The sequence below is a fragment of the Condylura cristata genome, unplaced genomic scaffold (genome assembly GCF_000260355.1).
Source record: "Condylura cristata isolate star-nosed mole 26May11 unplaced genomic scaffold, ConCri1.0 scaffold00024, whole genome shotgun sequence".
NCBI classification, from domain to species: Eukaryota; Metazoa; Chordata; class Mammalia; order Eulipotyphla; family Talpidae; genus Condylura; species Condylura cristata.
This window is the reverse complement of record NW_004567125.1, coordinates 28,100,871-28,126,297: the sequence shown is the minus strand read 5'-3', so window position 1 is coordinate 28,126,297 and position 25,427 is coordinate 28,100,871. Positions and strand designations below refer to the sequence as shown.

At 35.0% G+C, this 25,427-nt stretch overlaps 1 protein-coding gene across 1 annotated transcript in view; it reads right to left on the bottom strand.

Annotated features, from left to right (window-relative positions):
- The window catches only part of HMCN1 (hemicentin 1), a 442,964-nt gene that overhangs the window by 35,569 nt on the left and 381,968 nt on the right, over positions 1–25,427 (bottom strand). The window contains exons 79-87 of the mRNA XM_004688154.2: positions 23,217–23,486; positions 20,294–20,484; positions 16,723–16,936; positions 14,458–14,592; positions 13,900–14,090; positions 11,722–11,803; positions 7,812–8,081; positions 6,337–6,507; positions 6,034–6,204 (exon numbers count right to left, since the gene is read on the bottom strand). Of these exons, the coding sequence (XP_004688211.1) occupies positions 6,034–6,204; positions 6,337–6,507; positions 7,812–8,081; positions 11,722–11,803; positions 13,900–14,090; positions 14,458–14,592; positions 16,723–16,936; positions 20,294–20,484; positions 23,217–23,486 (1,695 nt within the window). The remainder of the gene's footprint in view (positions 1–6,033; positions 6,205–6,336; positions 6,508–7,811; positions 8,082–11,721; positions 11,804–13,899; positions 14,091–14,457; positions 14,593–16,722; positions 16,937–20,293; positions 20,485–23,216; positions 23,487–25,427) is intronic.

The following is a 25,427-nucleotide window of genomic DNA, read 5'->3' as shown; positions in this document are numbered from 1 at the left end:
AATTTCCCCAAAAGCTGGAATAATCAAAACTGAACCAAAGGAAACAGCAATGTTTTTCCTTCTTACCTTTTCACTGGGTTTTCAAGGGAAATTCAGAGTTATCTAATGCCAATATAAATGCTTAAAATTATCCAAAGGAGCCATTTTATTAAAAGTTAAATTTAACCAAACTGCCATATGTTAACACAATCTAAGTATTTGTGCTCCATGCTCTGGGGAAAGTTGAAGTAACTAGAATGTTAAAAGCAAGGCTGGCGAACAGATCTAGATGTGGTTATGAACAACACAAATATTTCCACAATAGCAAGTTGGATCCCAGACAGGAGACCACATCTTTAAGCCTGATTCAGCCACATGTTTACAAATGTACTTGGGTCTTTTCAATATGATGATCTGCTCAGTTGGAACTCTGAAAAATTTTCTCCATTACGTAATGTTCATGAATTAAAACTTCTGAATAACACACTCACCTGCTTCCTAAACAACAGAAAAAACTGACCAGTAGTTTCCATGAAGTGATATTAAGGCCTTCCTTTTAGTAACTAACATATTACACCATCTGACCCTAAGACTGGAACAACCTTATGTGGTTTACTGCCAGGTACTGGGATTAGAGTCAACTCTATGGTTTTTCTTATGTAAAAGTCAGCATCAGGTTCCATTTTTGTTTTAGGGGTACTTTTTGTAGCATGCTCATAAGGTATGTCTGTGGTTACCTGGTTTAAGTAAGATGTGAACCAAAGCAGGACCTCAAGCTTTTGTCTATTCTCTTAATACAACCTATACAAAACCAATAGTTTAAACTGTGGCAGGATGAGAACACAGGACTATGGTGATGACATATGGGTGAAGTGGTGGTGGGAAGTCCATGAGGATTACAACTGAGATGAAAAAATGTACAAAATGATGAATGATGCAAAAATAAATAAATAAATTGAAATCAAAGTAATACAATTACTATTTAGCTGCGTTGCTTAGAAAATATTTTAAAACACATCTTACATTTTCTTTTATTTAACTGTTTTCTATTCAGATTATATCTTTCTGTTTTTTTTGTACACAGGCAAATGTAGTCATCAATTTATTTCAGTTGACAAAAGTTTTCACTAAAACATACTTAACTAAGTCTAAATAGAAAACCTCCAGAGAGATATAAGGCAGATACTATGCAAAACTATTCCTTTATACATTTAGATTGCTAACACTAGACAATTTATTTTTAAAAATTATTCTGCTCCAATTATTTCAATATGTTCCATTTTCATGACTGTTGGTTAACAAGAGTTTACAACTCTTGTATTATAAATCCATACACATGGACGTGTTTTTTACTGAAGGATTTAAACTGGGTGACCTGTATTTCTTTTTCTGTGTAGTTTCTGCAGAGGTTTTCAGTGGAAGCCATAATTTCTAAAATCAATACAGAAATTCAGCAGAATTGAATTTCATGACATAAATTATGGTAGAGTTGAAAGGTTTCTTTCACATGTGCAGAATGATAGGAAGAACGATAATATAAACCAGAATAGGTATAAAACATCAGAGTTTCTATATGACACAAAAGGAAACAACTCTAGAAGTATTGGTAGACAAGAAAAATGCTAATATAAATATTGACATTGTTGTTATCCTGCACTGCAGTTCTGATTCTGGAGCAGCATGGTGGTTAGGAGCAGAGGTGCTGAGCACACGTCCTAGCCTGAACAACCACGCTGCCTTAATAGCTGTGTGATGTTAGGCAAATTCCTTGACTCCTCTGTGCCATTTCTTCATCTACAATGTAGATAAGAACCCACATTGCACAACTGAGATGAAGAGTAAAGAGCTGACAGAAGTACTAGGCACCATGCAAGGCATGCAGGACTACGTAAACGTGAGCTATGAGGAAGGACAGTCATTTTTTCCCCTCAAAGTTCTCAACTGCATTCAGAAATATACTTCAAAAATTTTTCATTTGCTGCAAATCAAAGCAACAATGAGACATCCCTTCACACCTGTGAGAACAGCTGTTATATATTTAAAAAAAAAAGCGATAATTAGTACTGGCAAAGATGTGGAGGGAAGGGAGCTGTTGTGTACTGTCTGTGGGGATGTAAATTGGTATAGCCACTATGGAAAACAAGGAGAGTTTTCCAAAAAATTAAAAATAGAAATTCCGTATAATCCAGTTATCCCATTTCTGGGTGAAGAATACAAGACCATGAATTCAAAGATGACAGGATCTCCTATTTTGTGGGAACATGATTTACAACACACAGTATTGGAAACTACTTCAGTACCCATGAACAGGTGACTGGATAAAGCCAGAGTGTACACATGCGCCATGGAATACTACCGAGCAATTTAAAAAATGATGGAACCGTGCCAACTGCAAAAACATGAATGGATCTAGAGTATATTATGCCCAGTGAAATAATTCAGATGAAGAAAGAAAAAAATTATGGTGTTGCACAGTGAAATCAAATGAACTAAAGAAAACAAAAGAAGCTTTTAGATTGTAAGAATGACTCATGGTTACAGAAGGGAAGGGGAGAGACAGGTAGGTAAATTGAGTAAAAGGGGTCAATATATGGTGAATGGAACAGAACTTTTGGTGGCAGGCTAAATGTAGTGTATTCAGATGTTAATTTTTAAGATGCACACCTAAACATATAATATTATAATGTAATGATATTTTGATAAAAAATATTTCAGAAAATCTCATTTGCATCTAATTGGCAACAATATTTTTTTTATGACAATGATTCTCAAGTGGATGTGGGTCAGTCCACCCCAGAAAACATCAATCTCTTTTTAAGGATTGGTATTTTAAAAACACTCTTCATAGTAAAAGAATAGTAAAGAAGTATTCCAAATGTATCTATACTCACATTTTGATAATCTAGATGCAATAAATCAATTCCTTGAAAGGCACAATTTCCCAAAACTCACACAGAAAGAGAATCTGCATAGGCTTATACATATTAAAAAATTAATTAACATAAAGTACCAATCCCCTCTGATTCACTGAATTATTCTCTGGATGTGAAATTCTGCTTAACATTTGTGGAAAAAATTCCACCAGTTATCTAACACCTCTTTCAGAGGATGGAAATAGAGTAGTTAGCTTTCTAACCTACTCCATAAGGTCATCACTTCCCTAATACTGAAGCCAGACAAACACATTAAAAAAGAAAACTATAGGTCAATGTCTCTCAAGAACAAAGACACATAAATCCTTAACAAAATATATCGAGTTGAATCCAACAATGTAAAAAAAGAAAACCTCTTGTATCTAAGATTTTGGCATGTCCTTTGGATGAGAAAGATTATTTTAGGCTATCTGTTCATTTTGCTAAACATTTCTAGTGATAAATGTTTGACAATCAACCCTCTGAAATTTGGGAGGAAATTTTTGATTTGTACTATCTGATGAGTTTTTGTAGTATAAACATTATGATCTATATAATCTAACAATAATGATGTCACTAAGTTTTTAGTTGGGAAAAGATACACGCTATCATTGGCTGATTCTGGGACACCAATGACATTATGCCAAAATAATAGCAAAATGCAATCAATTCAGGGGCTGGAAATAGCCAAAGAAACTCTAAAAGAACAGTAAGCCAACAACTATTTAATATGAAGAGAATAAAAACCCTGACTTTTATTTTAGTACACTTATAAAACCACGTAAGTTTTCATTTCATAGATATCATAACTGGAAAATTGTAAAAAAGACTGTTTGGACCAAGTATTTCTGATTCTTGTCTCTTTGAAACATTATGCCACTATAATTAGCTTTCTAGTTGTTCAGGATAAAAATAAAGCAATGTTGGCTTTTGGTTTATTTTACTTAATATCTTATATCAGCATTTTATTTTTTTAATATAACGGAAGTTCTAAACTGCTTACTATGATATCCAAGATCTAAGTGGGAATCAGATTGATCTGGGTTTAAATCCTTGATTCCCTTTTTACTACTGCTGGCAACCTCAGCGGATAGTCATATATTTTCTGAATCTTAGTTTCTTCATCTGAACAACTGGATATAAGACTCAAAGTGATGTATCAATCATCTCATCTTGTGTCTGAATCCCTTTCTGCACTATCTCAGCTAACCCTCTCTCCCTGTTGTGCTCTATCACTTTAACTCTGAATTTTTTCAGTGTGCTTATCAATAGTTGGATGATATATTTATCTCTGTAACTCTAGAAATGGCAATAGGGACTGGAGTATAGAGAAAGCGCTCAATAAATATTTGTTGGATAAATGAATAAATGACTCAGTGACTAATCAGCTGCTTTTTTACCCCGTACAATTTTTTTTATAGGCTGTCAACAGGAATCTACCCTTTTTGACACATGCTGGGCTTGGAAGCCAAGCTGGCTTTCAAAATATTCTTCTTCTGGATTCATTTTGGTGAGCATGGGATCCAAACAAAATCAAACTGACATGCTTCTGTAGGCTGATATGAAGTCAGAGAGAAGCCTGCTTTCTCTGAGGGTTCAGATTATAAAATCCCTTGAGCCAGTAGCTGCCAGTAGTCATTTTTTTTCCCATCACATGGAGACTTTAATAGAGAATAAAGTCTACGAGAGGAAAGTAGACATGAGATAGGATACATGCTAGTAAAAACATTGGCTCGGCCCTCCCTGGTGGTGCAGTGGGTTAAAGCACAGCACTGAGAATCTAAAGCCACTTCCTCATGAGTTCGATTCCTGCCTGCTCCGGAGGTGACCACATGGTGTGGCAGACCTCTCCTGACTGGCCCGCTGCTCCCCACAGCAGTGTACTTCGTCAGTCAGCCTGTTCTGTTCCCCGCTCTGTCTCTGGTGAAGCCTCTCACCACCCCTGAGCCTCTGGCCTGTGTCCCAGTTCTGTATGCACAAATAAAAAAAAAACAAAAAACATTGGCTCAATCCTTAAATTCAATCATATCTGAGGGCCCTCCCTGGTGGCGCAGCGGGTTAAAGCACTGCATTGAGAAGCTGAAGCCACTTCCGCATGAGTTCGATTCCCGCCTGCCCCGGAGGAGACCACATGGTGTGGCAGACCTCTCCTGACCCGCCCGCTGCTCCCCTCAGCAGTGTACTTCGTCGATCTGCCTGTTCTGCTCCCCACTCTGTCTCTGGTGAATCCTCTCACCCTCCGCATCTCTGGCCTGTACCCCAGTTCTATATGGATAAATAAATAAATCTTTAAAAAAAAAAAATTCAATCATATCTGAAAATAGAATTTTCTATTTAAGCTTATTTAAGCTTGATTTTAGTGACTCTGAGTTCTAAAATATCTATATTACAGAGTTCTTGTTTAAAATAAGTAGCACCTAGCATAGTTTCTACTTAGATATTAAGTGAATAGTTGTAGACAGTTAGTGAATGGGAGCTGATATCTTATCCTTCAGCAGTAGTATGTTTCTGGGTGAATCTAACTTCTCTAGTTTCATTTTTCTAGGATGAATGACTGTGACAGAGGTAAGACTCTTCTTACCTCTAAAATTCTATGATTTTGCAATTACTTATTTTTTTCGCAACACGGTCAAAACACACTTGAATTTGAGTCTTTCATCAAATGCAATCAAAATGTAATTTTTTACTTAACAATGATTAATATCATGACACAGAAGAGTACAGAGAATGAATATATTTAAGGTGCCATAAAAACACTTTTATATAACAGATAAGAAAAGTTAGCTATAACCTGTTTATAAGAGTTAAAAATAGATACGCTCTGGGCCCTCCCTGGTAGTGCAACAGGTTAAAGCACAGCACTATGAGGCTACTGCAGCCACTGCAGCATGAGTTCAATCCCTGGTAGGAGAGGTGACCCACATGACATAGCAGCTCTCTCCTGACCCCGTCTGCTGCTCCTCTCAGCAGTGTATTTCAGTACATCTGCCTGTTCTGTTCCCCACTTTGTCTCGGTGAATCCTCTCACCCCCTGCACCTCTGGCCTAATACCCCAATTCTAGAAGTATGCAAAAATAAATAAATCTTAAAAAAAAAACCAAAAAAACAAAACAGACAAGCTCTGCTTACTGAGGGTTCTCACCTGGGCAAGGCCTAATATTGCACATGATTATTTCCACAGCATTCCCTTCACACGGTCGCCCACCATGTTGAGCTGATGGATTGTTGCATGTTCGCACCCTGGTTTGGTTGCCACGCCCACAGCTCCTGGTGCATTCTTCCCAAGGGCTCCATTCTGACCAGCTACCATCCACTAGTCAATGGTGAAACGTGACACCATCAGATATATTTCAATTAAAAACACCAGCATCAAGACTATCCACAGTTATGGAACAGAACTGAGTATCTACTGAATATGTGCAAATCTGCTGGGTTAAAGGGTTACCTGGACACAGTCTATGCTGACAATTTCGCATTTCTGAATCTGAACCTTGGCAAGGCTTCCCACCATTGGCTGGAAAGGGGTTGTTGCACAGGCGACTCCTCTTCTGGATACCTTTTCCACAGGTGACACTACAGGATCTCCAGGCAGACCACTGGGAAAATCCACCATGAACTGTAAATAAAGCATAATGCAACATAATGTGTTGTCTTTTTGTAAAAAAAAAAAAAATTGCAAAACTGGATTTCATTGAAGATATGTATTAGATCTAAAGCTTATCTAACAACTGAGAAATTACTTATGGATGCTCTCCTTCATGGTAAAATTAAAATCTAAGCACAAGAGAACTTCAGCTTACTGGAGTTTCTTTCCAGCTCTAATTCTGGCTCACTAGGACATGTTGCTAAAGAGTTAGAGATTATAGGTGAAACTTACATGTTTATATACATATGGACCATTTTTTTTTTTTTTTTTTTTTTTTTCTCACTTTTTTTTATTAAAAAGTTTATTTTTACATCATTTCGCACATTTTTTTTCATCTCAATTGTAATCCCCACGGGTTTCCCATCACCAAATCACCCCTGTGCCACCACCATAGTCCCGTGCATTTCCCTCCCTTCCCCACCCCCCGTTTTTGATCCCATTCCCCACTCCACCCCCACAGAATGTCTCTGGTCTATGGTTGTTCATTATTTTTGTTATTTTCTCGCCTGGTCATATGGACCATTTTTAAAGCTAAATATATGCACTGATTTCTGAATAACTTTCACTTGGTTTGGAAACCAGTTTTCAGTTTGGGGTTTTGAATTGTTAACTTGACATTTCATAACTACAAACCATACTGGTTATTTTTTTCTGGAAGTTCTGTTAACATTTTGACATTATCTAGCAATCTTTTTCAAGAATCAAAATTTCCATAAACAGCCATAAAAATTTCCATAAAATTTTTTGAGACTTCCAGGACTGGGTAATGTTTGTAAATGAGATTAGAGGATCATTAGAATGAAGTAAATATCTAGGTTCTTGTTAATATGTAGAAGAACTAGCCAATAAGATGGCTGCTCTCTTTTGCATACTGTCCTCAGCATTATATTTTATCCAACAAATGACTATGTTTGCACAATTGTAAAATCATTTCAGTGACCTTTAACTATTTGATTTCCTAATTAGTAAATACTCCATATCTTATTTCATTTCTTTGTGCAAGATATGTTGCTGAATCACCAGTTGGCTGCTTTTAATGGTAAGATTTAATGCAGAGAAAGATAATGGCGAGTGATGCACACTGACAGATCATTCACTACTTTTTAAAAATAGAGATACTCAGATCTAGAAATGCAAAGTAACTTTTGTCTTTTCTCCATAATCTAGAAGTATCTTAAGAATAATAGGAGTTTATACTAAGATGTTTAGTGATTTCCAAGATTGGGGTTGTTCCAGGTGCTTTGTAACCTGAATATCCATCTGGTCACACTTACCCTGGATGGTGACTGGCACTCTGACAAGGACAGAACCCATCAAGTTTCGGGCCACACATTCATATTCAGACGTATCTTCTTTCTGAGCAGCACCAATATATAATGAGTTGTTGGGCAACATGTGAACTCGTTCATCCCAGGAGATGGAGTGCCCTTGGCGGGACCAAGTAATGGTTGGGTGAGGTTCTCCAGTTGCCTGGCAATTCAGTGTGACTTTGCCACCAGCATTAACAACAGTTTCTACTGGCTCAAGGGTGATAATAGGAGGACCTGTGCAAAAAAACACATTGTGTTTCTTATTTATTTATTTTTGTGGAGTTATTTTTACCATAGATAGTAAAATCATTTTGAAAAAAAAATGTAATTGGGTTGATTTACTTATAAAATATGATAGCTTCTCAACTGCTAACATTTTTCACTGAAACTGATAAATTACTAACTCTGTTCCATTTAGTAAATGCCAAAAAAATACAATCTCCAAGCAGATTAATGAGAGCATAGAGTGTAGAGGCATGCATCTGGATTCAAATTTTATTTCCATTCTTTACTACCTCTCTTCACCTTTGCATCCTTACAAACAGTGTCCACATTAGAAGATTCATGTTACATTACACCAATATGATACAAGTACAGCTCTTTAGTGAGGTAAGCATACAACAGTATTAATATAAATTGGTTGTCGTCATTGTTTTTTGCCTGTTTTACATGGTGAACATTCAATTATTTCCCTTATGTTATTTTTAAGGTAAAGAATCAATATAAACTTAATTTATCATAGGTCATCATTCATTGATTCAATAAACATACGTTTTAAAAGCCTAAGCTTTGTGAGGGCAGAGATAAAATTTTTAGTCTCTAGAAGATCAGTCTTCTGATATGATGGGCACATTAAGTTAGTAATATAACACATCTACAGAGTTTAGTTATAATATAACACATCTTCAGAATTTAGTAATAGAATAGGTAATATATAATTTAGAATAAGTAAATGTGTGGTAATATGAAAACATAAGCAGCAATAACTTAATAGAGCAAATAAAACTAAGTCACTAGAAATGGAGAGAAAAAGGAAAGACAGGACTTGCCACTGAATGTGTTGAATAAAAAGGGGAATTTTACTTTATAGTATATAGATTTGGCCAATAAGATGGGGCAGATTAATTGGACAGATTATTGGGTGATCTGCATCCATTTTAGAACTGTTGGGATTGAGGTATCTGTGGAGCGTTCATGTGAGGATGTTAGATGTAGTTATTTACGTGTGAAACTTCAAATAGAGACATGGGTTAGAAATACAAATGTGAGTTTTTCATGACTGAATAAGATTGCTGTATAAAGTGAGATGTGAAGATTCACACACAATCGATTGTAGCATCATTAAGACATGAACAGCAGTCAAAGCAATAAATGATACTAAGAACTGATAACTGAATGGGAAGACAATCAGGAGAAAATGGTATTAAGGAAGGAGAAGTTAACCTTCAGTGGAGGCAAGCTTATCAAGGAAAGTCCTTAGCAAGAATGCAAAAGTGTTCACAAGACTGTTTATCTTTAGACAGCTCTATAGTGTCAATAAACACAGTATGAAAGAATTCATGGGGAAGAAGCAGCTTGAGTTGGATCTTCAAATATGGGTAAGGTTAAATCTAGAAAGGAGGCTACTTGGGGAGAAGGCAATAGATAGATGTGGATTTAACAATGAAAGGATGAGTCACTGTGGAGAATAATAATATATAAGGTACACCTGAGTAGGTAAAGAGAGGGCAGTATGCATATTTTTGAAAGAACAAAGGATGAAAGCAGTGTTTAGGTGAGATTCAAGTGAATGGTAATGATTTTCTCAAGGAGAGGTAATAAATATCAGACAATTCAGGGGGGGCTGTTTTTATCTTTGAGATCAAGGAGTGAATCTGGAATAAGTAGAATACAGAATGAAAACAGAAGTAAAATGTTTTTTGTTGTGGTATTCTTATGCTGTTATTTTTTATACTGGTATTACTGACATGTTGTCCTTTATAAACAATTATATCAAACGCTATTCGACTCTGTGTCACATACTGCATTATTCATATTGGTTTACTCATACATGCTCACATCATCCTACATAATTGTTTTCTTACTTGATGGTTACATTAACTTCATGCTAAGAACTTTCCTAGGCTGAGGGTTAACTTCTCTCCTCGTGCTCAGATTACACATGTAGTCAATGATCTGTTGTTGTTGAATAAAGGAAATGCTTCCGACCAATTATTCAACACTGAATAACAATTAAAGACTAAATGAGCTCATCTGTTGTTATGATAGGCAAAGAGCAATAAAACTCAGAATCTTTTAAAACCTGATTTACTAAATCATATATTTCAGTAGTAAGGCTTTATACCTCAAAAAATGTATGTGCTACAGACACCCAGCACCAAAGTTCTACCACTTAAACCACTATCAAATCGATGCTCACTGCTCTACTTCCCATGCTACTTCCTTTTCTCCTCTGATAATCACTATTTTTATGTCAGAATATAAAGATATCATATTTCAATACCTCAACTTGCATAAGGCTACATACTTTCAATAAAATTTCATATATACATCTTTTGCGCTTTATTAATTCAATCAGTCACATAGCTATTACTTAAATATGAGCATTATCTAAATGAAGACATTGATTTTGGTGCTTCAATATTAATTTAAAACAAATTATATTTATGGACTTTTTATGTGTCTCATTTGTTTAATTAATTGTTAATATGTTCATATGAGCTGATCTAATATAACTGTTTTTGAACCAACTGAGTAGAATATGCTTCCATCATGTGATGTCTTCCCTTCGTTCACGACAAAAAGGGAAGGAACGTTTCATAAAAATAGCATTCACTTGAGAAATGTGGTACATCATAGCCTCCTCTTTCCATTATATAACCCATATCAGCATATTAACATTCTGGGAAGATATACAGCAAAGAAACTTAGTATTCCTTTTTGATCACAGAGTAATATGCCACTGTGTATACATACATCACATTCTCTTGAACTATTCATCTATTTTTGAGCACTTAGGTTGTTTCCATAATATGGCTATTTTAAATAGTGCTGCAATAAACATGGGAGTGAAAGTCTCCTTTTGAATTAATATTTTTGATTTTTTTTTATAGATGCTTATGAATAGAACTACTGGGTCAGAGATGGAGAGAGGATGTGGGAAAGGTTAAGAACAAAGAGAGAAGTAATCACAAAGGACTATGGTAGTATGGTGGGGACTCTGGATGATTTGATGGCGGGTATACTTATGAAATTGCTATCTGATGGGAGGGATCTTAACATTATGTCAACTAAGAAAATGAAAACATATTATAATGAACAAATAAACATGGTATTTCTAAGCAGGGCTTGGAGCTCCTTATATAGTCAATAAATAAGCTTTTTTTTTATTGTCAGGCTTACTTACCATGAAATTCTACTTTTTTTTTCTAATAACATCCCAAAAGTTTAACATTTGATATATATGTACTTTAATAAAACACCATCTTAGCAAGACATAACCTAAGTGTCTGTTGATTGAGGAATAAATGGATAAAGAAAATGTAATATATTTGTATACATCTTATAAGTATGCACAGAATATTTTTCAGGTGATTTATTGATGAGGACACTTAAGATATAAGTGTTCTGTCATTAAGGAATTGCAATTTGAATTGCATGTGTTAGATTAAAAAAAGAAAATTATCTATGTAAAGCTATATAAGTCTTAAGCTTGACAATATGTTTGACATCAGCAGCAGAAAATTAAATCAGACACACTCTAAAAGCTAACATTAACATACTTGCTATTAAGTCAAAGAAAACAAACATTCTTTATTGGGCTCCATTTCTTCACTCAAGTGTGTAACCATTACAGCTTAATCCCGCTGCTTACTTTGCAGGGTCAGGCTCATGCTGCGCTCCACCACCCCAGCTTCATTGGCAGCCACACACGTGTAGTCGCCTGCATCTTCATTCTGAGGAGAGAAGCAGTGATTTATAAAATATGACCCTTCAGGGTTAGGCTAAGCAAAATAAGTCAGATGGAAAAAGAAAAATATCAGATGGTCTCACTTATGGGGGAGCAGAGGGAAACTGAACAAAGGGTCAGGAAAAAGACAAAATTTGCAGGCAAACTATAGAATTGAGGCATCCAGCAATGGAGTGGGAGGGGATCAAAATGGAAGGAAGAGCACAAGGACCTCTGGTGATAGTTCACGGGTGTTGCAGTGGTGAGAGAATTATGGGAATGACACATAATGGGAGAAATCAAATATTGTACTAAAATGAACAATGATGTAAGAAAAAAATTAATAATTGACCCTAGAGAAATTCATTTTCATCATGATGATCATTTACATGAAATTTCATTCTTGAGAAGGATATGTTATAGAAGTAGAAAAATCTACATATATGTAATCTCATAAGTAGGTTTTAAAAAAGAAACAGAAATTTCCAGGTTAAGTATTTTCAAAACTGGTTGTAATTATGCTTGAGAATAGTTAACTGGCAAGAGACCAAAAAATTTAACATTTTTAATGATCACCTACCAGAATTATTTTACTAAAGAAAAATGCTGATGTTATTATTATAGATATTTTGGAAAAAAAAAACAACATCAAGATATGAAGATAAATGAACAAAACCTAAGTTCTTTCTCATGGGGATTACTTTACAGAAAACATTTAGCCTCACCTTTATTTAGAGGATTTGAAATTGGGGAAGTGAAAATTTACAAGTAATTGTAAATGACAGGCTGCAAACCACAATTTTATATACATATTAAAAATAAGTTCCCTAGGAATTTAGTTTTGGTGACTACTTAAGAGATTTCATTAAGGCCCCATGAATGGAACCACAGGAGAACTTGGTTAAAGAAAAACAGAAGTCTTCTTAGCAGAAAGATTAAGTCAATAAAGGGTATCTGAATTGCACAAAGTAGAAGAAGGTGGGAGGATGTGTATAAATTGCTGATTCAGATGTTTAATTGGGTGTGTCAATGTATTATCCAAACAGAAATTTCTAATAGGAAATTGTAAATGGAACTTGGAAGAGTTTCAGGGTTACAGATGTATATTTAAGAATCTGAAATTGGATAGTGAGAAAAATAGTATCAGTATTAAAACTGATATGATCAAGGCTTTCAGAAACAGTATTTATGCAGTGGACAAGGGGAGAGAATGTAATGAAAAGTAAGAATTCTTTTGTGCTACAGAAGCTAAAGTTAGAAACCATCTCAAAATTGAAGAAATAATAACATTAAATGTTGACATAAAATGAAGGAAAATAAAATGTTGAGAGTGGTACATTGGTTCAGGTGTTTAGATACAATATCTTTAGTTTTTCAGTTAATCTAACAATAGGTTAAGAAATTATACAGTCTAGTAGAGGAATTTTTAGATGTAATATCTTGTTTCCTAACTCAAAATAATTTAAAGCACCAGTCACTTTCCTTATTACTGAAACTTTTAGACAGCCTAATAAAGTCTGTCAGGTTAGTGAAGAATTCTATCTTATAACTTATTCATAATTATGTTTGTAATTGTTCAATTTCCTTTTTTTGAAACCGATGTGAGAAAATTAGATATTAAATAATATATCAACAATGGGGAAAAACAATAAAATTAGTTTATCATCTGTATTCCTTTGAAAGCATTAAAAATCATCAATCTGAACCACTGTTTCAATTTTTAAAATGACTCCATTGGTTCATGTTTTATTTTTTTTCCCCAATTATGTTTACTGAGGTAATATTGTTTTATAACGCTGTATTTGTTTTAGGGGTTATAGATTCACATGTCAAAATGTATGTCTTCACACCATGCCCACCAGAAAAGTCCTAATAATCCTCCACCAGGTTCTACTGGACCTGAGTTTCCTCCCCATAACCGCTGCCTTCTGCTAGCTTGGGTTCTGCAATCAGAAGTTAAGGGTTTGTTACTGGTTTGGTTTATGATTTAAATAGGGATATAAGAGAAACTTCCCATCCATGGACCTACAGTGATGCATGGACTGTGGAAGTTTTAAATGCTCATGGATAATTCCACTGTGAGTGGTTTCCACTGTGACTTACAATAGTGCCATAAATTGCCAGGGAGCCATTGCCAAGTTGTCGGATTCTGTGGCTAATTTCAATGTCCACTCCCTTTCTGCTCCACTGGATGGTTGGGGCAGGGTCTCCTTTCACCTCACAGTTCAGGATTGCATTACCACCAAGTGGCTCAATCCAGTTGGAAGGGTAGTCACCTTTGAAGACTGGAGGCTCTGGGAAATATCAAAAGACATAAACAAATGAAAATAAACTGTTAATTTGTTTAAGATTTTAAATGTTTTAGAAAGATAATTTAATGAAGAGGGGAAAGGCCACTTTCAACCCCCATGAATTTTCTAAAATCAACTGCTCATGACAAATTTGCAAGTTTCAATAATCTAAGCAGATGATCCTACTCTGTGCCAAATAATTTCTTCATCTACTTTTAAGGTGAATGAATTCATACTACATGATATGAATTTACATATCTGTGGATAAGTCTAGAGGAATAATAAACTGAAGTCACATTACTTTGTGATAAGGAAGTAAAACAGAAACCACTCACTATAAATAAATTATAAATTAAGAACTTCTACCTACCTTTCACATAAACAAATCCAATTGCCTTCACAAAACCAACGCTGTTCTCTGCTGTGCACACATAAGTACCAGAATCTTCTTTTGATACTCTTTCAATAACAAGTTCACTGTGCCCATGGACGCTGTCAAAGTGGGCTGAGGGAACAAGTTAGGAAGCAACACAAAAGCCTCTCAGTAACCTAGGAAAATCATCACAACAGCTAAATATTTTGCAAGCTAGATTTATGAGTTGAACCAGCAACTGAACCAGAAGGACTCATTCTGACATTGGTTAATAGAGCCTTTTCCACAGATTTCTTCCTCTGAGCTATTTGCTGTCTCTGTAGACACTTGTTTGAAGAACGAAAAACAGCAGAAGGCACAGGAAAAGAGAATGAAAATAAACATTTTTAAAAATTATTTTAGATTTGAAGTACACCTTTCATGGCAAAATGTTGCTGAAAGCTGGCTCATAGTCTCTCTGGGTTTCAAAAAAATCTTTCATTCAGAAATAGGACATTTTCCATTTTTTTTTTATCTCACCAGCACTATTCCTCCCAAACAATTTACATCAAACACATGAAAACATTTGTGGTTATAATTTAACTGACATGGTAGGTTGGAGGGGAAATCCCAAAACATGCTAGTTAGGTAAGAATGACAAGATCAGATCTGTAATAATTTCAACTTCTCTATAATGTTGATAGAAAGATTTACAATGGTAACTATACTATTTGGAGTAGAATCTAAGGTAAATAAGATACTCCTAAAGTAACCAATATTATATAAGGTTATAATTATATCTGCAAATATCTAATGATGTAAGTATATTGACTAGCATTGCTTCCCCCATTCAAATTATTTTTTTAAATTTCAGGCTGATGAACATTAAGTGGAACATTAAACTTTTTTTTTTAAAGATGTATTTATTTATTCATAGAGAACTGGGGTACAGGCCAGAGATGTGGAGGGTGAGAGGATTCACCAGAGACAGAGTGCGGAGCAGAACAGGCAGATCGATGAAGTACACTGCTGAGGGGAGCAGTGGGCGGGTCAGGAGAGGTCTGCCACGCCATGTGGTCACCTCCGGGGCAGGCGGGAATCGAACTCATGAGGAAGTGGCTTTTAGATTCTCAGTGCAGTGCTTTAACCCGCTGTGCCACCAGGGAGGGCCGGAACATTAAACTTTCAAAATTTAAGTAGAACAAATTTTAAAGAGCTAAATTATTCTTATACCCTTAGAAAGCAGTTACTTATTACATTATTTTAGACCTTGTTTTTCATTAGTGAGGTACACTATAATTATTAAGGCAGTAAGATGACAAATTTTAGTCATTAACTTAAATCTTCATAGCAGAAAAAAAATTCATGCTTATTGTAGCTTTTCTAGTAACATATTTACTAAATATTAATGGTGTGGTACTTCAAGATTCAATTTTGGGATGTGGATAGCTTCTCATTACCAGAATTGTCTATATGCTACTGAAAAAGTTTAATAAGAAGACAGTGGCCATTCTAGTGAAAAGTTTTCATGAGTTTCAGGGACTGACACATTGACTAGCACACAATTAACAGTGTGCTAAGAGGTTGATAGAGATTAATAAATACAGTGAAGATTTCTCTATAACCAGATGTATCTGCAAAACTGCAAACAAGCTCCATCTTAGTCATTTATCAAAGAAGCTAGGTCTAAAGGTGATACGTTTAATTATCTGTATATACAATTATACACAGGGGAAGGGAGTTGTTTTTAGATGAAAAATTTACATATATATAAATTTACATACATATATATATATCCTGTTCTTTTAATGAGTTACCCTTTCAAAGGAATGAAAGGAACAGGGCCTCCCTGGTGATGCAAGGGTTATGTCAGCCCTATGAAGCTATTTGAAGCTACTACAGCATGAGTTTGATCCCAGGCCAGGGAGGTGACAGATATGGCGCAGCAGACCTCTCCTGTCTTATCCACTGCCCCCGTCAGCAGTGTATTTCAGTAGACCTGCCTGTTCTTTTCCTCACTCTATCTCTGTTGAATTCTCTCACCCCCCACACCTCTGGCCTGTACCCCAGTTTTTGTATGCACAAATAATAATTTTTAAAAAAAGAATGAAAAGAACATACATACAGGGTAGAGAGTAAGATCCAGTCAAGCCACTGTCCAGAACTTAAGGCAATCTATTTTTCATTAACTTTCAACCAATTCCCACAGTTACAGAAAGTGCAGATTAGTTTTGCATTCTAGACTTGTTGATTTATTCACTTCTTTAGAATGAGGTTACCAACCTGGGATAATATTGTTATTGAAGGTCCATGTTAACTTGGGCAATGGGACACCAGTTGCTCTACAGCTTAATCGCAGCTGTTCTCCTTTATTTAGTGATATATCTCCAGGAAGTTCAGTAAAAGTGGGGAGAACATGCACAGTCAGGCTGACAGTGTGTGTGTCTTCACCTGCAGCATTGTTAGCAACACAGGTATAGGTGCCAGAGTCCTCCAACTTAAATTAAAAAATAAAAACCACAGGACTTAAAAGAACAATCTTACATAAAAAGGCATAAAATTGCATTGTCTGGCCCACAAAGGAGTGCTTTTATTTAAAGACAACATAAATTTCCATCTTGTAGTCTAAACCAGATGACTAGCTTTTGCATACCAATTTAAAATATATGAGTTTAAATATGAGTCATATTTTACAAAAATCTAGCATTTTTATAGTAATATGGTCTTAGAAAACTTTAGATATTAAAGCTTTGTAACCATCAAGAGCAGCTGCAAGGTACAATAAAGAACAGGCTATCCCAAAGGCTAATGTTGGAGGCACAGTTGACTCTCTGGGTAACATAGCACCAAACAACCGCCAAAATGAGCAAACGAAATGGCAAAGAGTAAGGATGATTTTGACACAATTGTGATTCTTTTCCTTTAATTGTGCTTCCTTTCTTTTTAAAACCATGTCTTACTGTGATTTCAGGCCATCACAGTCCCCAGGTTTCCTTCCCACCTCTCTGGTTACTGATTTTCCATTTCCTTTTGCTAACTTCCCTTCATCATTAGTGTTTTTATTGGCACATGAAAGGACTCCACTTTTGGCCCTCTTTTATTCTCTGTCTGCATTCAGTTGCTTGGCGATCTCATCATAGCTTTAAGTACCATCTATGTGCCGATGAGAACCACTATAATCAGACCATGTCTTCTCCAGTTATAACCAACTTTTCATTTCAATGCTGCTGCTTAAAAGACAAATGATTCTCATACACAAAAGTGAATTCATAATTTGTCTTTCCCCTTCATGTTCTACCTGTAGTTTTCCCCCTTCTTTGATGGCTATCATGTCTTTCAGTTGTTCACGCTTTGTTCTAAGATATTTGAAACATCATTTACTTTTCTTTTTCAAACACCACTTACAACCTAGCAAGGGACTCATAGCTTTGAAATATATGCAGAATAGAACCACTTCTTGTCCCTTTTCTACTATATCTGTATGGAGTCCCTTTTTTTTTTCATTCCACTACAGCACACCTTCGCAAAGTAGGGATTCAGGCTTCTATCCCTGCCATCTTATTCTTATTCTCAGGATAACAGTTAATTTAGTCAAACTGCAACACTATTGGGCAGCTACCATGTGAGGTAAACACCATAGTGACAACACTATGGAAACAGAGCTAGGCCAGTAACACGTTGATTGCTCAAAACCTACAGTGGATTATGACTTTACGCAGAGTAAATGGCAAAACTGTTGATAACCTACAAGAAACTGTATGCTCTGGTCTCCATTTTCTCTGACATTTCATTTTTTGTTTTTCATTTACAGGCATCATGTTTCTCAATACATTAAGTGTGTCCTTACCTTAAGTTCTCCGCTCTACCTGTCTATATTCTACTTGGGTTTGTTCTTCCCTAGTTCTTTGCTTGGTTCACTCACTTCTGTCAAGTGCTGTTCAAATGTCATCTTCCCAAAGGGAACTTACCCCAAATATTCTATGGAAAATATAACCTTTACCCCTCCAACTCATGATTTCCTTTACCACACTCTCCTACACATTTTTGTCAGACTTATTGTATACATTATTTTTATTTTTTATTGTTTGTAATACTACTCAAACTCCATGAGGAAGAGGACTTTCTTTTTTTTCTTCCCTGTTCTATTCTCAGTGCCTAAATCAATTTAACACTTAAAGGAATGCTTCTGAATTATCAGGCATGTATTATGAGCCTTTTATTCTCTTTTTTAAAGTTTAAGATATTTTATGCATTAAAACATCAAACAATTGATTAGAAATGTAGCATAACTTTTATAATCATTCATCATAAAAAACACAAATTTGCATGCTTTCTCTTTTTTAAGGGGCAAAGGAAGGAACCCTGTAAAGGTCCCCCAACCTCATGTTACTTACCTTAAAATACCTAGCTTATGACAACTGAAGTTTACTGAATTTTATGGAAGTGAAGCATTTTAAAATCTGAATGGAAGGTTGGACAAAATAAGGACTGCTAGTAAAATAAAATAAAAATCTAGATTGTTATGTTATTTTAGATTTCTACTTATCATTTATCTTTTTATCTGGCATTTACAAACTACCTAATTTTGGGCATTCTTACAGTTTATCTGAGTAGTTCCATGAAAAGTCTGATTTTTTTTCATTTAATTCCTTCAGGTCAGTAAGAATGATTGAGGGGCAAATTTAACATTCCCAAACACGAGGATAATCCCTATTAGATATATTGGGTTTCAGAAAAGTCATGATGCATTTTTGCTTGAAAAACAGCATGGCTTTTCTGACAATGTAATTTACCAGTTTAAACAAAATTGTCCTCATTTTATAAATTCTAAAATTTATATTTTTAACTTTTAATATCTATGAGATTGGGATCTATATTAAAAGCCCAATAATCTTCTCTACTTGTCTGCATTTTTTTTCTTTCTAGGTGGTATATGAAATAATGATGCATTGTGCAATTAATGGGAACTTAGATTTGAATAAATACAATTTTTGCTGGCACATGTGACAAAGTGAGGTTTATTGATAGCCTGTCACTAGGGATATTTACCCAGTAATTCCAGGAATCCTGCACATTGCTGAGATTATTTTGTAAAGTGAATACAATCATTTTTTTTTTCATCTCAATCTTCTCAATTTAATTCTGAGATTTTGTAATCAAATGTCAGCATTTTGTAATGAAGAAAGAGGATATGCACAAAAGTTCTGAAAGTTGATTCACATTTAAATTATATTTAACAGTATTTAAGGATTATTGCCACAATTAGTGTTATTAACAGTAGTAAGTACTGACACTGTCAGAACACAAAACTTATTAAAGCTGTGTGTTGTGCATGGCTACAGTGGACTTTCACTGACCCCTGTGATGCTTCTGACACAGGCTTTGTACACCAGGAGACCAACTCAGCTCATGCAAAACCCTCAGCTTGCACAAATGCCTAAGAAGTTAGTTTTCTATCAGTGATCAGAAAGTATTATCAAAAAACCTGAGGAGAATCAAAACTGCTTTTTCTAGCTGCTTAATAATACTTCAGACATGACAATATCTTCACTCCTTAGCCATCCCCATACATGGTTAAAAATATGGAATATACCAAAGGCACTTAGAATTTTTTTTGATAAACACATATTTTCACAACAGTAAAATAAAAATTTTAGAAGGAAGCCATTTTTGCTATCGGCTGAATGCTACTTTCAGATTTAGATTATTAAATGTGTAAAGTGAAATTAGTGACCTGAATTTATGAGTGTGTCCCTTTCATTATTAAAGGCTATATTCCAAGTTAAAATACCAAAAGTTAAAAGGTGAATTAACAATTTGGCTTAATGTGTCTCTTCCTGTCTAGCGGACTTACCATAACATTTTCCAGAATGAGTTCTCCATAAGGTTCAACAGTATATTTTCCTAACAAGTTCACTAAAAGATTATTATCTTTTTTCCAGTTAAGTGTTGGTGTGGGGATTCCATCAGCCACGCATGGAAGAATAGCTTGTGAATTCTCATTGACCGTGTAATAGTCTTCTGTACTTTGGATTCTGGGTGGTACTGTGAGAAATTATAAAAATACATATAGCCATTCAGGATATTGAGTTCAATAACATCTTTATTCACATTGAAAGCTAACACACACAAAAAGACTTTTGAGGGCAATTTTGCTTGCAGCAATACCAAAGGGCTCTAATCAAGTTATTGATTTGTTTGAAATCTGAAAGTAACAAATATTTTTGATACTAGCACAAATTCTAAAGGATATGAACTTACTAAATACATTTGTAATCAGTTTCTGAGTAAATCACTTCAAACTGTCATGGAAATATTTAGATTTTATTTTATTTCCTTCCTTTTCCTATTTGAACTTCTTCTGCTTTTTTTTTTTTTTTTTTTTTTTTTTTTTTAGTGAAGTAAAACAGAACAACAATAAAATGCATCTGTGGTTGTATAACTGCTTGATTTGTATCACAGACACATTGTGAGGATGAAATAACAAAAGTACTAGTTTAAAAAACATGATAAATATCACAAGCTGCTAAAGAAAAACATTTTTTTGTAGTATTTCACATATTACAAATAACACAAGTAAGATTAGACCAAGATATTTGCTTCAGTTTTTGTACTGGCACAGAGGAAATTTTTATAGTGATTTCCTAATTTGCTGCATAGTAATGGGAAATGCTCCCTGTACCTCAAATTTTTTTGAACTGGAATTTAGACAAAATAGAAAACTGAATGGAATATTTTATTGCACTGAGAAATACCTCAATGAACTTAGAACTAAGATATAATCTGTTAAAGAAAGATTTAAAAATATGAAGAATGCACTTCATATTTTCAAAAGTAAAAATAAACTCTAAACTTATCAGTGAGATGGGTCAGTTTTGATGACATTTTAAGAACAGGACAAGTAACAGTTGGTTTAAACAAAAATAAAGCTGCTGCGTAAACTCCATTTTTTCATATTTTATTTTTGATCATATAAGTATATATACAAACATTACATGAATGATTATATGAATAAAAATTGTAGGTAATGTTAATATTCGCTGTTTTTTTTTTCATGATTTTATGTAGAATTTTAGTTATCTCTTTTATCCTGCTTACTTGGGGTTATTCAGTTAGTGGTCACAAAGTTGAAATATTAGTATGTTTTCTTCAGTTAGACCTTTTTCAAAAAGAAAATTTTAAGGCAGGGAGCTTCCCTGGTTGCACAGGGCTTACGCCTCGTGCTTTCAACCTATCTCAGCCATTGTGGACTGAGTTCTATCCCCAGCCTGGGTAGTGACCCACATGGTGCAGCAGACTTCTGTCTCACCCACTGCACCCCTCAGCAGTGTATTCCAGATCTGCCTGTTCTGCTCCCCACTCTGTCTCGGGTGAATCCTCTCACTCCCTGCACCTCTGGCCTACATTCCAGTTCTCATATGCACAAATAAATAAAAATAAATCTTAAAAATTTTAAATAAATGTCTTTATATGTGATTTTAGTTTTGGCACACAACATACATTTTGATATGTGGTATCCTTTTTATTATTTTCTAAACAATCTTCAAATAAAAACATATGCTTTGACCTACTTCTTAACTAGAATGGAATTTTTTTATTTACTTGGGGCTGGAGTTTTGGCATATAAAGTTCATTACACATTTCCTGCTTTATTACATTGTGGGCAGGAAATGAAGCCTGTATTTTAAAATTTTATTAACGATTTCTTTGCTCTTTAGCATATGGCCAATTTTGGTAAATTTTCTACAAATGTTTGTGAAGAAGGGGCTTTATTTTCATAAAACTAAAGAGCTAGTGTGTATTTTTGATAAGTTTGACCATATAAACTAAAATAAGGTATACACCAGGGAAGGAATTTGTAAAATTCACACATGTTCATTAATTTTTCCCTAACTTATTCATTATTCAATTAAAAATTCCACTTGTGAAATTTCAACAGTGTAAATACCACTGTAACTATGGAGTTGTAGGAATTCAAGTGCACCTGAGATATATATATATATATATATATAAAAGAAAAAGCTCTCACAAACTTAAGAAGTTTGAAAAAAAATAACAAAACTCATCATTAAAATAAGAATATTACTATTACTAGTACTAATAGTAGTAGTGAAAATAGTAAGTGGAACCAACCTTCTGTTTGCTTGTTGTTTCCTACCACTGTTATTAATCAATATTCTATATTAGCCTTAAGATATATACTAGCAACTGTTTCAGTGCTGGTCTTAAAATATATTGCTGGTTGGTTGCTTGAATACAAAGGACAAGACAAGGTTTCTTTTTGTTATAAAATCTACATGTAGATATTTTGCTACTTTAAGACAATGGATAACATTAAATTCAAACTGTACTAATAAATAGGTCATATGTTGAGTAACTGTTACCAACATAACTTGCAGCTTGACAAGAAAATTGGATGAGTCACAAAACAATGAGCCAAAATACAGATTCCAACAGTCACACCATGAGGGGATTATTTGTAATATATCAATTATCCTTGCGTAATAAAAGTTGTCTCCCTCACACACATATGCGCACATATAACAAAACACAGCATACAGAAAACAGATTTAAAGGGCAAACGTACCTAAACCACACCGACAACACACATATCACATACACCCACTATACATGCACCAAATACCACTAACTCACACCTATTTGGATTACTGGATTTGATTTCCATAATATTCCATAATATAATATTTTTTCTTGGTGATTTCTTGTCTTTGAGTAGTAATGTATCAGATGGAAACAATTTCTGTTAAACCACCTACCATGAACAGTGAGCTTGGCACTCTTGCTGGTTGATCCTGCCACATTAGCTGCCAGGCATGTATACTGGCCAGCATCATCAGGCTGAGCAAAGGCTATTTGCAGAGCCCCAGAGCTAAGGATGCGTTGGCGGACAGATTCTGTAATTGCGTGCCCATCTTTATGCCACACAATGTTAGGAGATGGGAAGCCGTCTGCCTCACAGGGTAGAGAGATAGGCTTATCCACAGCAGTGATATACTCCTCTGGGTGGGGACTAATGACTGGAGGAACTAAAACACAGGAAGTTTAGATCTCTTATTAAAAGCATGAATGTATCACTTACACACTACGACATTTTTCTAGCAGAGTGAAGCCACATTGAAAAACAAGATCCTAGATCCTTACTTCACCACATCATCAGAGGATCATGACAGTTTGTTTTCATTGGAACATAAAAATTCATTGAGTCCATTTCAGAAAATTATCTTCTGTATTAGTTAACAAATATACATAGTAACCTGTTTTAAATGAAGATATAAATACATTTACTAGAGACTGTATGTCTAGAAAAGCTGGGCTGTAACAACAACACTTTCTTTAACATACTTGTATTGTGCTACTTAACTTTCAAAACAGACTCCTTTAAGGTCTGGAAATTATTCCCTTGTTCAGAGATACTTTTAGTCGTGCATAGCCCACAGTGCTTAAACTTTTCAGTGAAGTTTATTTGAGGGAATGAGTGAATCATTATATAGAAAAGAATAATACAGACAAGTCTTTTCCCACTTCAAATAACTGTGGCTTATGATAAGAATATCTTAGTAATATTCTTTCTATTGTTTGCTGATTACCATCTAGGTATTGCATAGTCTATCAAGATTTAAAGATATATTAAATCAGTATGAGAGAACAACCAGCCACAGCATGTTGGAAAGGAAAAAGATGAGGAGGTCTGGAGACAAGGGTAGGTGCAGAGACAACCAAGATGGTAAAAATACTCCTTTCAGTGCATGCAGGCAAAAAAGAAGGAAATAAAGAAAGGAAAGAAAGAAAAGAAAGAAAGAGCAAGAGAAGGAAAGAGAGAGAGGAAGAAAGATGTACCACCCATTCAAGAAAACTTGAGAAACCAGGTCAACGATATTCATTGTTACCACATGCTGACAAAGAAATAGAATCATAAACAAGAGCAGTCTGAGCATTACACTGATCCAAGAAGGCGGTGAAAAAATGATCAACCATGGAAAGACCAAATTTTAGAGTACAAAATTGGCTGTGAGTAAAATAAAGTCATCAAGTTGTGAAAAATATGAATAACCATGTTAAAATTATTGACATCAATTAAAATTATGTGGGTGAATTTGGGCTTACCATGACAGGCTGTATCTGGGAAGAAAGATTCTGCTCAGAATTTTTCATGCCTTTAGAGCATGCAATTATCTCTGGTTGCTTTTGGAATGCTGAAATACTGTTAGTTGTTCAATGTGGTTCTTTGTCCCACAGTTGTCCATATCAATGAGTTTAATCAATTAGTTTTTCTAATAAGGAATTGTTCTTTTCTATGGTCTCTGTTTTGCCAAAAATAATATGTATTTCTTGGTCCTTATTCTACTTCTTTTCACTTGCATTAACAAAGCTGTTCAGTCCTCTGTTCTTTAAACGGTCTATTAGCTGTCATCTAATTTTTTTTTCCTGAACTTTTTGCCCTCTCTTTTGTATTATTTTCCATTATTTCCAGCTTAGACGTCTGTATTTCTTAAAATGCAGTGTCCTGTGTTTCTGTCCTTAGTTCTTTTCCATCCAAATTCTCATCTAGTCTTGTGAAACAAAATACACTGCTTACTTCCAAGTGTATAACTGAGACTACATGTTTCTCATGAATCCTGAATTAGTAAATATTAATATTGTCTTTGACATCTCCACTAGCATTAACAATTCCCTACATTTAATATGAGTTAACATGATTAAAGAAAAATTGTGATTTTCGGGCCCTCCCTAGTGGCACCGTGGGTTAAAACACAGCATTAAGAAGCTAAAGTCGGGCCCTCCCTGGTGGCGCAGCGGGTTAAAGCACAGCACTGAGAAACTAAAGCCACTTCCGCATGAGTTCGATTCCCACCTGCCCTGGAGGTGACCACATGGCATGGCAGGCCTCTCCTGACCCGCCCGCTGCTCCCCTCAGCAGTGTACTTCGTAGATTTGCCTGTTCTGCTCCCCACTCTGTCTCTGGTGAA